This window comes from Calypte anna, chromosome 1 (assembly GCF_003957555.1).
Source record: "Calypte anna isolate BGI_N300 chromosome 1, bCalAnn1_v1.p, whole genome shotgun sequence".
Taxonomy (NCBI): Eukaryota; Metazoa; Chordata; class Aves; order Apodiformes; family Trochilidae; genus Calypte; species Calypte anna.
Window position 1 is genome coordinate 109,259,329 of NC_044244.1, and position 15,831 is coordinate 109,275,159.

The window sequence follows — 15,831 nt, forward strand, 5'->3', positions numbered from 1 at the left end:
TTTTAAAACCTCCACCTGCTGTTCCTTGGCAGCCTTTTCTCTCCTGTTTGGTCTCCCCTTTTGGCCTCTTTTGGGTGACCAAGGCAGTTTTGCCCCTACCTCCTTTGCCAGTCTTGCATTTTCTGGGGAAAGCTGTGACAAGGACTGAAATCCCACTGCAGGCATTCTGTGTGTGTGTGTTGGGCCCATCCTGGCCTTGTGTGCCTCAGGCAAGAATTGTTGCCACTTCTGGTATAGGATGGGGGCTGCAGTTCAGCAAGGCAGTTTTGTACAAGTCCTTTGATTAAGTGCTGACATTCAGAGATCTCTTCTGCAATTAAGGCCTATTTAGCACTAGCTGAACACAGATCTTTCCTCTGCTGCACACATTGCTTGTATCTCCTTCCAGCCAGCAGCTATAACTTCAATCCTTTCCTCTTTGGATGGCAGTCAAGGGATGTGTATGCTACACCAAACACTGAGCAACATGTAAGCTTTATTCGGCCATTTTGAGCTGTAAAGCATTGCTACTAGATAACAAATGCCAGTGAGCTGCAGCAGGTTTTAAGCTTGGAATCATAGAATCATAGAATTGTTTTGGCTGGAAAATACCTTTTAAGATCATGTCCAACCATTAGCTTAGCACACTGCCAAGTCCAACACTAAACCATGTCCCCAAGCACCACATCTATACAGCTTTTAAATACCTCCAAGCATGGTAAGTCAATGACTTCCTTGGGCAGACAGTGAAGAATTTTTTTCCTAATAGCTAATCTAAACCACCCCTGGTGCAACTTGGGACCAACTCCCTTGTTGTTTTGCTCGTTACTAGGAAGAAGAGACCTACCTCTCCCTCCCTACACTCTCCTTTCAGGTAGCTGTGGAGAGGGACAGTGTCTCCCCTCAGCCTCCTTTCCTGCAGGTTAAAGCACTCTAGTTCTCACAGACACTCCTCTTAAGGCTTTTTGCTCTAAACCTTTCACCAGCTTTAATGCCCTCCTCTGGATTCGCTCCAACATTTTGAAGTCCAAAACTTAGTCCAAAATTTGGTTCCAAAACTGAACACAGCATTAGAGGTGCAGCCTCACCTGTGCTGAGAACAGGGGGACAGTCACTTTCCTAGTCCTGCTGGCCACACTACTTCTGATACAAGCCAGGATGCTCTTGGCCATCTTGGCCACCTGGGCACACTGCTGCCTCATATTCAGCCGATGTCGACCAGCACCCCCCGGTCATTTTCCTCACGGCAGCTTTCCAGCTGCTCCTCCCCAAGCCTGTAGTGTCTGAGGTTGTTGTGCAGGATCTGGCACTTGGCCTTGCTTAGCCTCATACAACTGGCCTTAGCCCATTGATCCAGCCTGCCCAGATCTATCTGTAGAACCTTCCTACCCTCTGGCAAATGAACACCCACTCCCGGCTTGGCACAAACATCTGCAAACTCGCTAAGGGTGTGCTTGATCCCCTCATCCAGGTGACTTGATAAAGATATTAAAGGGAATGACCCTAATACTGACTCCTGGGGAACACCACTGGTGATCAGTCACCAACTCACCACCAGCTTTTTAATGCCAGTCTCAACTGTATGTTCTCAGCCCACAAAAGCTGTCAGGGAGATCCCAGGCGTACAGTGGAAAGAAGGTTATGGCATCTTTACATGGAAATATCCCTCTCTATTTCCTTCTTTCTGGTGTGTCGGGCCCATGCGTAGCTGTAGCAATTTCAGAGGCATCATGTTGTTTGGATTATTGGCATGTAATTGCAATGCCAAGTAAACACAATGTTCAGCTGGAGTAGTTTGACACATTTACTGATTAACATGGATGGAAGGTATCCTTCCAATGACACTTTAATGAGTTTCGGTATGTATAAAATAAAACTCACTCATGCAAGGCACAAGCAAATACCCTGATGTATCACTAAAATCCTATTAAAAACAAATTTTCTATCAGCCTTGTACAGCTTTTCCTGAGAAGAAGGAATTTAATCCTTGAAGAGCTTAAATTGAAAGTCTAAATTGCCCTCATAGCACTGGTGCTCTCTGCAGTGTGCCTGGTCTCCACCAACTGCATGTCGGTCATTTTGAATTTCAATATAAGATGGGCTCAGCCTCACCTGGTGTAAATCAACAAAGGATCATTGGTAAAGAATGGAAAACATTTATGTTTTATGTACTACCGTCACACTACTAATTGCAAGTGGTTATTATATTAATAAATACTTCTTGAAAGTGAATACAGTAAACCCAGTAATATTCTGTTGCTCTGGATCAGACATTTGAAAAGTATAATTCACCATGGCTCTAGAGCAAATCTGCAGTCTGTATTTTTCCCCTCAGAGATTCAGAAATTTATTTTAAGTGGGTTCAGCTTTATACTCTTTTTGCTCCAAGTTTAGCAATTGAACTATTCATCCAGGCAAACGAAGTGAAGTCACTTATTTCTAGCACTAAAAACTACTAAATGGTTGGTTTGAAGGAAGTGATAAAAAAATAAAATAATTTTGTTACTAACCACAGAGGTATCTAGAAAATTGTAATATTCTGCAAGGCTCTAAGCTAACATGGATCACAGGAGAAAGAGGGTTCATGTCTAACACAGAGGAAATCTTCTAAAGTCTTGCTTACTGCTCTGCATGCTCAGAGCACCTCTAAAATCCTTTAATTCCTGGTGGTTTTGGTGGCATTTTATGAACTTGCCCACTTTCAAACCTGTAAGTCTCAAAAAGACTGACGAAAGCATAGACAATATGCATTATGTCCTCTAAAATACAGGGTAGGGGGGTTGTCGTCTGAATCTGACCACTGATAAACCTGAACTCAAATTTCAAGCCAAACCAGAAGTGTGATGAACAAGAATAATTGTTAGCAATAGGTTGTCCATGCAGTGTTAGAACCAAGAGCTGCAGCACCTCTGCCTACTAACATTTAGTGTTTCTCTTCTTGTGAGTGACTTTGTGCTCTTTGCTTCTGCCACAGGCAGCAGTTGCTCAAAGTGAATGCTCTGGACTGTGAGGATATAGATGATAACATTTAACTGTAAAATATATTAATCAACTGTAAAATTAACAATATTAATTTAATAACAATAAAATAAATAAACCAATATTAAATTAATAATTTAACATGGTGAAATTTTAACTGTAAAATTAAAATGTATCAGGTTAAAATAATATTATCTGTAGTTCCTGAACACTATCTAGGTAATATTTATTTAAAGTAATTTTATTCTTATTTTAAGGGACAAGCAGGTAAGGATGGTGAAACTTAAGCTTTATGAAAGAGAAAATAGCATTAATAAAATAATATCCTGCTCACCACCACTTTCCAGGGAATCTATGCCCAAGTATTCTGAATTCTTACCATCCCATCAAACACAAGTGAAGGCACAAACAAGCTCCTGCAGTCTCATCCATTCTGGGAAAGTCTTTGCATCTCCTCTGTTCATTACATCCTGGAATATTTCCCTCTCTGAATGCTGTTTGCTGTAAAATTTCTTCTGGTTGCCCAGCTACATAGTGTCAGCCACTACAGAGGCTTGCTTTACATTTTCATACTTACCTTGTGTTCCAAGTCTTTTGTTCTGTCTAAACCTAGTAATTGTCAGCCCTAAGACCACCTACATCTTCTGCATGGTTTATTGGTGTTATCATCATGAGAGGCACCTTGCCTTTTCCTTATGCAGGCATAACTACCTGTAACTTTTTATTTTTCCTCAGCATTCATTTTTGATGCAATCCTCCTCTTTCATTCCTAGTGTTGCCTGAGCATCCTCTGTTACTATGAACCTCAAGGTGAAGAAAAAAATTTTGTCCAGGTTTAATTCTAAAAGTCATGGCTACAGCCATAAGCAGTGGAGCACAGAATCTGTAGCTGCTTCTATTATCTCCTCAGAGGCACTATCTCTCTGGGGCACTATCTGTTCCAGGAGCCATATCTACTTCAGTGCCTGTGTCCAAAGGGACAAGCTGATGTTGAAATTGCAGCTGACAGCACTTGAGAGCACTGGCTTTCAGAGCACGTGGTGAAACGTTTAGTACTGGCTCAAGCAGATTTTATTAACCATTTATAGATCCTGCCACTTCCTCCGATGAAGTGTCCCTCAAACAATTCCTTCTGACACCTACCTGAATGTATTCTGAAAAGAAGTGTGATGCAAAAGAAACATTAAGAAAATGAGCTTTGTTTAAAAAGTGAGAATAAGACTGTAAATAAGCTGCATGGCTTTTAAACACTTCAGATTAGTGTTTCCATTGAAAGTGATTCGGGCTTTTTTTAAGGCAACCATAAACCTCTGATGTTGTCATAAAATTATACAGGATTTCATGCTTGTTGTTTTTTATAAGCAAGCATAGTTTTACAGATACTGTCTTACACAAATGAGAAAAAGAAATTTTATCCTTAATTATGAAAATTCATTCTTCCAGTACAATAGGATATCACACTAATTCAGCTTTTTGAGGTTATTAGGTTACAGAAATACATAATCCATTAATTACTTCTTGTCTTATTGTTTGTCTCAGGCTCATTTCCACTAGCTTGCTGTCACTTCCAACTAATTTTTCAGATATCTGATCTCTAGAAGACATGATTTCAAATCGTATGCTGTCTTGCTTGTAAAAATTACCTTGATGCATCATTCTAGCTAACATCTATATAGGACACTAATTTGCTGTGTAGAGTAACATAACTGGGAGGAGACGAGAGTCACGTCCGGGATGTGATTGCGCTGGGGAGTAATTTAGTTGTCTGTGACCAAAGAGAAGCATGAGAGAATTTGTACAGATCAGTCCAAATGGTCCTTATTTTCAGATGCTGCAATACTTACAGGGCTAAAGTTTGTCCTTGCAGCTCTTAGGCAAGTTATCCATATGAAAAACGGTGATTTTCTTTAAATGTAGCATTCCTTTAGTAGAGAATTATAGTAAGTATTATTTCTTCAAAGCAAAGGGAAAAATTGCAAGGTTAATGCCTGCATCCTAGGTGTATACAATACTAACACCAAAGGGAATAAGGGCCATGACTCAACTGTAGCTGGCACACAAGGTCTGTGTAACACGCTTTGTTTGTGTGTAATGTATTCTTCTGGGTCCAACTGGAACGTCATTCTGTAATGTGGGAAATACTCAGGCACAGCAGTTAAGCTGCACTGGATCTTAATCAAGCTTTCATTTTCATTAAAGAACAGGGATAGAGAGAAACATGTGGCTGACAAAGAGCTAAATGTCACATGAAGTGAGTAGGAAAAAGGGGACTGTTACATTTTGGGGAGAATATGTGCATTCTCAGATCTGTTCTGACATTAAGCGGGATTATCTTAGGTATCTGTACACCACACTCACAGATTTGGGAACAGAGTAGGAGGCTTCCTGCTGAGTCTGGTTTCTTAGATGGAGGTGTCACTGCTTCTAGGGAGGAAAAAAAAAAGATGGGGAAATAAGGAAGTAATGGCAGTGGTCTGGGTGCTGAGAAGCAGTGTTTAATGTCAACTTCAAAAAGTTTGGGGGCTACTTGAACAATAGGTCCGGCTTGACATACTTACATCAGCTCTGCTTGTAATGTCAATAGCTATTAGAAACAAATGTCTTTCTAAAGAAGAAATTTTGTTTTTCCTCTTTCCTAACCAGATCAAAAAGAAACAGCAAGAAGTAGTGGGTTTTTTAGAGGCCAACAAGATTGACTTCCAGCAGATGGACATAGCAGGTGATGAAGACAACAGGAAATGGATGAGAGAGAATGTCCCGGGTGAAAAAAAGCCTCAGAATGGTATTCCCCTCCCACCACAGATTTTCAACGAGGAGCGATACTGTGGGGTAAGAAACTGTTTAGAAATTTAAATAGCTTTAGAGAGTCATCTTTCACAGAAAATGACTCTTTTCCTTTATCACAGAATCATAGAATTTTCAGGGTTGGAAGGGACCTTTAAGATTATCCACTTCCAGTCCCCCTGCCATGGGCAGGGACACCTCCCCCTAGATCAGGTTGCTCAGAGCCCTGTCCAGCCTGGCCTTAAAAACTTCCAGAGATAGGGCTTCCACCACCTCTCTGGGCAACCTGTGCCAGTGTCTCACCACCCTCATGGTGAAGAACTTCTTCATAACATCCAATCTAAACCTACCCTCCTCTAGTTTGAACCCATTAACCTAGTCCTGTCACTACTTGACATCCTAAAAAGCCCATTGTCATCTTTCATGTAGGCTCCCTTCTGATATTGGAAGGCTACAATAAGGTCTCCTTGGAGCCTTCTAGGAGGAAGTGACTTCAGACAAGCTCCTCAAGACAATTTGAGATTTACTTTAAAAGAACAATTCTTACAAAACATTTTTTAGGCACAGAAAATCAATGAAACAAAATATTAAAGAAAAGTACACATAGAGGGAAAACTGAGTAGAGAAGCTGCTCAGAGCAGACTGTGGATTATCAACTGCAGACCCAGAGCCTATGCAGGACCCTGATCTCACTGCAAGGTGTGGAGTTTACTGCCTGTAAGGAGCTCTGTGTTTTTCTGCCCTATTCACTTACCTCCTGCTGTGTAGCTCACTCACAAGTTGTCTTGCTGTTGTCATTCTGCCTACACTCTCACTTCCCTCCTGAAGACCAAAGGCAGGGAGCAGTACTGCCTTGGTGAAACCATGGCTTCTTCACACAGTATCTCAGGATTGCTGAGTGTGGGTGATTATAGTGAAATGAGGCAACCAGGTGCCACTAATTGCCTGCAGTGCTGAAAGCAGCACTTAAAGCCAAGCATGCCGAGACTGTGAGTTTCAGGACTGAGCTGAGCTTGTGTCTCAGGCCTCACCTTTTATTGGCCCCCTGGTCCTGCTCATGCACAGTGGGGGCCCTCCCTAATCAGGCACAGGTGGGCTTGACACAAGCTCAAGCCCATTACCTGGCAATTAGTGGCACCTGGTTGCCTCATTTCACTACAGGTGATGAAGACAGCTCAGCTGCACTTGGACAATACTGAGCTTCTCAAGCCTAGTGGAGTTCCTGGTGTGGCTGATCTAATATCTCTAGCTGTGTTTCACTTGGCTTAACTTTCAGTTAACTTTGTGTGGTGAGTGTTGATATTCTGTTTGTTTGACACAGACTTCTCTGAAGTGAAGTGTCAAACAGAGGAAGTCAAGGAGATGTCTGGAAGCACCAGGGGCTGTTTACAGGAATCCTTCTTTTCCATTACATGATAAAAAAAATTCAATAGGAATTACAATTGGCTATTACCATAGTTCTAGCATGTGGTTTGAATTATTGAAATTATGTTGTTTGTTCAGCAAATATCCAGCTCTTCATGACAGAGACTGTGGCACTCATCAGATGTTTTATATTGTTATATATAACCTTGTTACAGGTTATATCTTTTGAAAGAGTTTGTTAAATCAGTGATAGGTAATACTGTACCAATATGAATATTAGGCTCATGAATCAAAAGAAATATCTGAGACTGTTTTTTGCTTATAGTCTGGATGGAAATACAAACTGGAAACTACCCTGGAAGAACCTCTGCAATGAACTTGCAAAGTACTCTGAAACGCAGATCACATAGTGAGCCCAGTCTTAAGTTACTCCAGAAATCTGGTGTGAACGACTGCAAAGGCTGGGAGAGAAGGGATCTACATGCTACTAAATTTCTAGAATTAGCTTCAGTGCTCTCAGAGCAAAAGTTGATAGCACAAATAACAGAGAGCAGTTGTTTCCTTATTTTGTCATAGAACTCTCAGAAGAGAACTTGGTAGGTTAGAGTTCATTGCAGCAGCTTATATTGCAATAAAGAGTTCTGAGGTTCCCTGAAGAGTTTATGTAGTGAATTAAAGAGTAATTGCCTTACAAAGCATTGCAGCTTGTCAGCCTTGCCAGTAAATGATAAATATACACATTTTACTCCATGTCTGAAGCTATTTCAGGAAGCAAAAAAATTTGCCTTTTGAAATAAGTTCAGGTTAAGAAAGAGTCCTTTCCAAAGACACCTCCACATGGAAAGTGGTCCAGTAAGGAATTGTAGCTACTGATTTAAAAACTAAATCAAGTTTACAATTAATCTAAAAGTCTCCAGAATTCTAATGCACCCAGCTCTCAAAGCTGAGAGCTAATCATCCCAGTGGGTGCATACAAAGACTCATTAATATTATTTCATTATTTCCAGATAAATGAGGTAAGGAGATCTGTATTGATACATGAGCCTTACCCTTCTCCTCCCTTAAGGGGGCTGCACACTGAGTGTGAAAATGGGACTGAGAACATGGTCTGGGCTGGCAGACTGGTGCCAAATTCCCCCAAGGAACTTGTTCTGCAACATGTCTATAATATAAAGCTGGGGATTTGCATTCTACTTCCCTCCATACCCAGTACAGGTCCAACAAACCCCTTGTTCTGAAATTGACAACTGTTTTATGCTGTTTAAGGTTTACTTTATATATCTTAACTTTTCCTCCTGTGTCCCACATCTTTTGTCTTCAGCCACTTCATGAAAAATAGGACTAAGAATTGCAAAGCTCTGTTTGAATTATGGATTCCAGTCCAGTATCCTAGATTCATGAAAGTGCCTTTAAAATACATTGCTTTTTGTTAGTACAGTCTTCAAGGGACTCATGGTGTCTAGAAACCCTCAAATTTATAGACTGGTATAGGCAGCCAATTTATACCCATACCTGTTGGGCCAGAATCCCCCTTTAGCTTAAAGAGCTCTAGCCCACTGTATTTGTAAATGAGAATCAAATCATGTCCTCTTTTACTCTTCATTTTGATATACTAAACAAGCCAACTCTTTACAACTATTTATTTATCTATTTATTTTAAGTAATTTAATCCTTCCTTCTTATTTTATTCTTTCCTCAGTCCCAGGTAGTCCTTTGTTTTTAGACCAGACTTACCATGTTTAATTTCTTCTCATTCTCCTTGCTCAGATCACTCTTCTTCTCTCATTTCCCTTCCTGTTGATTGTCCTTTATGTTTGGTTCCCATTCACACATGTGCATGTGTGGATGTGTTAAATGCATGCTGGCCTGGCAGCCTTGGCCTTGAGGACATGAAAATTCAAGGTAAAAGGTTTCCTTCCTCACCCCAAGAAAGAAGGATTTGGAGAGACACTTAGAATCATAGAACAGAGAATTTGTGTAAGCTGCATTTTCATTGGCAAATATATTTCAGTCATTACAGCCTTGAAATATTTTAAAAGCTGCAGCAAAGAGAAATTCATTATCAATCTGAATTCAGTATTTACCCTGCTTTTAGCAGGAGATGGCTTCTGAGGTCTCTCTTCCCAGCTGAATTATCCTGTGGCTCTAGGATTTTGTAAAATATCTTCTGGTCCATGCTCACTGGGGGTGGGATGAGACATAATGAGCAGAAAATTAATCAAAGGAAATTTAATCAGACATTCAAAAAGAAAAAAACAACCCCAAAACCAAACCAAAAACCAAGAAAAAAACATCAGTGGGAGGTTGTTTGGGAGGTTGTTTCATTATCTCATTAATTAATTAATTAACCCTTGCCAGCGGATTTGAGAAACATCTATTGGGAATAGTGTAGTGGTTCCTGCCTTAGTCCTTTGAGATCTTCCCCAGTCCTCTCTTCTGCAGTTCAGCAGGTTTCTTAGAGGTGGGAATAGGAAAAGAGAGGATAATGGAAGAGATAGGAGGCTTTTTTTTTTGTTTGTTTTCATGAGCAAGTAAATATGATCATGTTGCCAATCTCCTTTTCTCCTGGTACATAAAAGTATCCACATCTCCTGGCTGACCCTGATGAGCTGCTTCACTTCCTAACTTAATACTGTAAAATAGAGATTCCTTACAGATGCATTCATGAAAATAAGCCAATGCTGAGCAGCTTTTCTTTGGGGTCAGAGAAGCTTAGGGCTGTTTGATAAATAGCTTGAATCTTATTTTTCTTTCAGATCTTTGATATTGACTTGAAGAAACAGATTAGAAATGCATTCATATGCTTGGCTAAAGCACCAATTTCAAGTATCCGTTCTAATCCATCAATGTTGGCAATTATGTTCTTATTTGATATTTTTAAGATGCTTCTTTGCTCATGTCTAGACAGATGTCTGCATCTGTGTCACTTTCTAAATATATTGAGTGCTCTTTTGCTCTTGTCATTGCTTTTGCTTAACAAAAACCCTTAGAAAACTAGGAAAGAACTAAAATATAAAATTGTGGTTTTCTCTGTAAGCTGAAAACTAGTTTTCTCTGTAAACTGAAATGCATAGGACAAAATACCTATGTACAGATTTTTTTTAAGAATCTCTGAATTATTAGATAAGGCTTTTATTTGATGCTTCACATAACTACTAAAATCAGATATACAGAAATAATAGGGACGTCTGGAGGTCTATAGCCCAGCATGCTGCTCAGAGCAGGGATAACTTAATAATTAGCTTATATTGCTTGTGACTTTGACCATCTGAGTTTCCAAAGTCTCCAAGGATGGCATTTCCTTCCTCTCTCTGTGCACTCTGAGCCGGTGCCATCCATTGGGGAAGAACTTTCTGCTGATGTCCAATTGGAGATTTCTGTTTTGCTGTCTGGCATTTCCACAGTGGCCGTACAAAGGATGATAGCATAGAGCATGTATGTGCATCTGTACTTGTATCAGAAAGAAAATCTCATGGAGTATTTTTTTTAATACATTTTCCAATTATATTTGAAATCAGTGAATTAAATGAAAGCACTATCATCCTCCTGGATCATTTGTGTCTTCTCATAGAGATATGGCATTATTGCTTACGTGAAATAAATTTCTACTGCTCATTTTTCTTTCTTTCTGCCTTGGGAACATTTATCTTAGATCACTTGGCAAATGGAAATGTGAACAAGTCACCATTAAAAAAGTAAGAGTGCAAATGTGCAATGCCAAAACTATCTGATGATCCCTGTAATCATGCTTTTACCCCACACCAAGTGCATAATAGCTTCCTGATCAGTGTAAACAAGGTTAAGTGGCCTTCCATTTACTGTGGGATCTCATTGTACACTATCAGTTGCCAGAGTGTACCTGATACAACAGCAGATTGTATCCTCTGCTGATAAGGAGTTCATTTGGTCATTTGCACACCTTCCTTGTGCCCTCAGGTCTGCTTATCTACAAAGCTATGTGTCCCTGGAGATTCTTAGTACACTTGCTGTCTGATGCTTTTCTTCTGGGAAGGAAGGAACTAACAAACCATAAAATCTCAAGTCCTCTTCATGACTCTTCCTTATTACAGTCTTTTCTTTGTTTCACAGCTGTTGACATGTTGTGTCATAGTTTGCTTAAGCTGTTTTCTGAGTATGTGTTTTGAAAAAACACGCACCTTTCCTGTGTTTGTGTGGCCTGCCAAAGGCCAACGCCCAATCCCAGCCTTTTGAATTGCAGAAAATCCTCATGTTTTACATGCTGTATCTCCCCAAAATTTATGGGTTAGGTTTCAGACACTGGCTCTATTAAATACTTAGGGCAGACAGGTTAGATAAGAAGAAGAACCCCACAGCAACATGAAAACAGCAAAGAGGTGATTTGAGAAATGGGTGTCCTGGAACAGCAGCAGGACTCTGCCTGGTTAGGGCAAAATGCACTCTGAGGTTTCACCTAAACTTAGTTCCCCTGCCTTCAGGGAAGGCTGTGTGAAAGGCCATTTGTCCCTTAGATAAATCAGTAAAATGGGATGTCATTTATCCTGTCTTTTAAGCTATGTTGCTACTTCCAAACAGGACTGAATTGTCACTGAGTCTGTTCTTGTTGATATTAAGGTGACTTCCAAACCATCCATCCCAGCCTTTTCTTAGGATTACAACAATTGATTCTCTGGAACTACTAAAAGAACACAATAAAACAGCTCCTAACAGCTCTGGGTTCCTAACCCAGATTTACCAAGAAGCTTCAAGGATGAGTCAGCACCTTATTATTTACAGGCTCTATTTTTGGAGTTATTGAGGATGAGAGGGAGGATGATTACTTGGTCAAGATGAGGTCGGTCCAGGACTCAGCAGACATGCGTTTAGTCCTCTGTCCTGAACAGAGCTGCTGTGAAGTGAGTTTCTGTTGACATCTCAAAAACATGCTCATTTTTACCTGTTTAAGATGTTATGGAAAGCCCATATCTTATGAAGAGAGGCTGAGGGAGCTGGGGCTGTTCAGCCTGGAGAAGAGGAGGCACAGGGGAGACCTCATCACTCTCTACAACTCCCTGAAAGGAGGGTGTAGCCAGGGGGGGGTTGGTCGCTTTTGCCAGGCAACTCTCAGCAAGACAGGAAGGCATGGACTTAAGTTGTGCTGGGGGAGGTTTAGGTTGGACATTAGAAAGAATTTCTTTACAGAGAGGGTGATCAGGCATTGGAATGGGCTGCCCAGGGAAGTAGTGGATTCTCCGTCCCTGGAGATATTTAAAAAGAGACTGGATGTGGCACTCAGTGCCATGGTCTGGTAACTGCAGCGGTAGTGGATCAAGGGTTGGACTTGATGATCTCTGAGGTCCCTTCCAACCCAGCCAATTCTATGATTCTATGATTATTCCAGTAACAAACTACTGAAAGCAGAATTTCCTTAACTGACAGGAAGATTGCACAGATTAATGCAGTAAAAACCATAAAAGCTCTAGATTGTAGGATCCCTCATGCCTTTTTAGTTCTATTAGCACTCGGGAGGAAATGAGCATTTAACATGGTTTAGTACTTTGGTTCACATGTGGTCAAGATATTTTGGCTGGTATGTATATGTCAGAGGGGACAACACAGCCCTTTGCTAAGTTTGCCTGAAAAGTAACTGCATTTTCTAACAGGCGTGCCTTTAAAACAAACAGTTTCCTCATTGTAATTTCACTTGTCCTATTACATTGACTGTTGCCTTTTATAATTATTTTAATTATTATTTTTACTATTTTTAATATTATTATTTTACTATTATTACTTTCATTATTAGTGTCGTGAAGCTGTCCAGGGTTTTGAGGGCCTATTTTGCATTGTTACTCACAGCAAGTTTTATTTTAATATTTAAATGGTAGTAGCCTTGATTTTACATGTACAAGGCGCACTAAAATGAGATGCTTAATTTTATCTGATTCTGTCATAGATGTGATATAGGTGAAGTGTGAGTCTCTGGAGAAATTTTCCTATTTGTTCATTTTGCCAGACAGTATGAAACTCCCTTTATCTGAGTTTTCTTCCTGTCCCTAGATAGTGCAGGTGCTTGTACAAATGCATAGTCATGCACATCAATATGAGAAAGATGTGGCTGTGCTAGTCTCTTCCTCTTGTGCTTTGTGTTTGACTTTTTTTTCTTTTTTTTTTTTTTTTCCTCTTTTGTTAACAATTCTCTGTTGTTTGTTTGTTCCTTTTCAGGATTTTGAATCTTTTTTCTCTGCTAAAGAAGAAAATATTATTTATTCATTCTTGGGTCTTGCTCCTCCTCCAGGCACAAAGGTACGCACTGGTGTCCTTCCATGAAGGACATTTATTTGATTTTAATAAAAGATGATGATAGGCAGTGACTCAGCATGTCAAATAAGTGGCAGTGAAAAGCATTATGTTAGATGCTGGTGCTGTTAAGTGTTCTTAAGGGAAAATACAAAACAAAGCAAAGCAAAACAAAGCAAAACAATGGCTGGTTCAGTAAATACTAGAAAATACCTCTCTTCCCTTTTCTCACTGCAGGCTTGCTACCATGCCTCCAGCTGCTGGTTTTTTTTTATCATAGTCAGCTTTTTAAATTATGCAGAATTTTCTAATGCAATGTATAGGTTTTGTTAATTACAAGCAACTCAGGAACCTTCATTTCCCCCTGGCTCCCCTGAAGGCTGGGCAAACAGTGGCCACCCACAGAGGGGTTGGTGTCTGGGCCCCTTCCAGCCTCTGTGGGTGCACACAGATTGGCACCATAGGGTTTGCTCTCTCTGCCTTGAGGAGATAACTTAAAAAGTCTTTCCCAAGGTCCCTTTTGCAACATTACCCACTGTTCTCCATCCATTGTATCTTCACAATGTTCTGATATATTTTTTGAAAAATAAAAAGATGTTTATTTGCTTTGTTTTGTGGGGTTGTTGTTTTGTTTTGTTTTGTTTTGTTTTTCCTTTCACAGAAAGCAATGTGTATTATCTTTAAGAAAGTATTCATTTCTATAACTGAGAGCATTCTAGCTGTTATCCATGGATTGTGTTAGGTGATAATCAAATGTTGCCATCTTTAATGTGGGGGATTCAACAAAAGAAAGGAACAAAGGGGCTCAGTAACCACAGGGATAGAACAGAACTCTGTGGCATTGTGGTGACCTGACTGAAGAGATGCCCTGGAGCTCAACATCTGATTTCTGGTCCCACTCTGCTGCCAACTCAGAAGCAACTTTGAGTGAAACACTCAAAGTCTCTGGTTTTCCTCTTCTGTAAAAGCAGAGAGAAAAGGGAGCCTTTGCTCAGTGCTTTGAGAGCTACAGATAGGGAGATACTCAGGGGAGAGGCACAGTTGCTATAAATGTCACTGATACTGAGTCCCTGTGTGATAAGGAGCAGGAGATTTAAACTTTCTGCTTTAGGTGTGCCATCTCCCACCAAGGGAAATAAAAATTTCTTGCCTACCACACAAGGGCCTTGTGAGAATTTATTTAATTAACATCCACAAAGCCATGAAAGACTTGAAGTACTTCAGGTATTACATATCATAATCATCATAAAGGATACATGGAGAATCAATGAGATAAAGAAAATTGCATTTTTCCATCTTCCCACTTCATGTATTATCTGCTCCTTCATGCAAGGTGCTGTTAGACAGTGGGTCTATGAGGCAAAGTAGCAATTTTTTTAGAATTCATTCCCAGCTGTCAGCAGAGGCTATTACAGTTACTTTCTGACAACGTTGTAAATGTTGAAAATAATATATTCAGTACACTCTGCTGGGCTGGTAACTGTTAGAGTTATTGGTAGTGAGGAACTATGGTTTATGCTGATTAACTGCTGCTGGTGGTGATTTTTTCATCTCTGAAAGTGGAAATAAGTGAGAGTATTTTTTTTAAAAAAGCCATGTACAGAATGGAAGTTTATTACATCATCTCCCTTATGGATTTTTTTCCTGAATTTGAGAGAGACATACACAAACCTTTTATTGCAGAGGTGTTTCTCAGTCTATTCCCTGCCTGGCAGTCTGACTGTACTTTGTCATACAAATAACCTTTCTCCACTGCTTCTGCTTTCCTTTCATTAGTCTGTCAGTTCAACCTTAGCATGGAATACAATGGAAAGCTCATGACACTGATTTCCAATGACAGGAATCGGGAATTATAAGTCAGGTGTGCAAGAGAGGGTGACAAGGACACATACGACAGGGTTTCCTATCAATATAGTCTTAAATAATTGCATTTTTTTTCTGGAAAATGGTGATAATTTATAAAAGAGACAAGCTACAAAGCAAGGAGACACCACAAAACAGTCAGTAAGTGTTTGCTTTCTAGGGGTTTTTACCTCATTGAGGAGTCATAAAGATTAATATGGGCTGATACATGTTTTATACTCTTGCCTCAGATTATTCTCTTTCCTTTTCCATACCATTTTTGTCTCATCAGCAGGAGAGAATGTTTCCAGTGACCATCTTGCTGTTTCACAGAACAGCCTGCTAGGGTCCTGATTCAGGACTGATTTCAGCCTGTATTCTAGAGCAACCAGAGGAGCTTTTTGCTACTCCCTCAACAAATTATAACTTCCCAACAAAATACTTGTAGTTAAATTCATTTCCACATCTGCCTGCTGGGTGAGTGAAATCCATGTTTCAGTTTTTCAAATTCACATTTTTGAAGCCCTGACCTGTGTCTGGGCTAGGCGGCTACAAACACCAGACCAGACCTAGTTCACCAGTGTTTATATTACAGTCTGATATGCCCTGGACACGTCAAGGTGCAGG

At 40.1% G+C, this 15,831-nt stretch overlaps 1 protein-coding gene across 1 annotated transcript in view; it reads left to right on the plus strand.

Moving 5' to 3' along the window:
• The window catches only part of LOC103531561 (SH3 domain-binding glutamic acid-rich-like protein), a 29,208-nt gene that overhangs the window by 1,334 nt on the left and 12,043 nt on the right, over positions 1–15,831 (plus strand). Inside the window, exons 2-3 of the mRNA XM_030469549.1 lie at positions 5,602–5,787; positions 13,288–13,368. Coding sequence (XP_030325409.1) covers positions 5,602–5,787; positions 13,288–13,368 — 267 coding nt within the window. The remainder of the gene's footprint in view (positions 1–5,601; positions 5,788–13,287; positions 13,369–15,831) is intronic.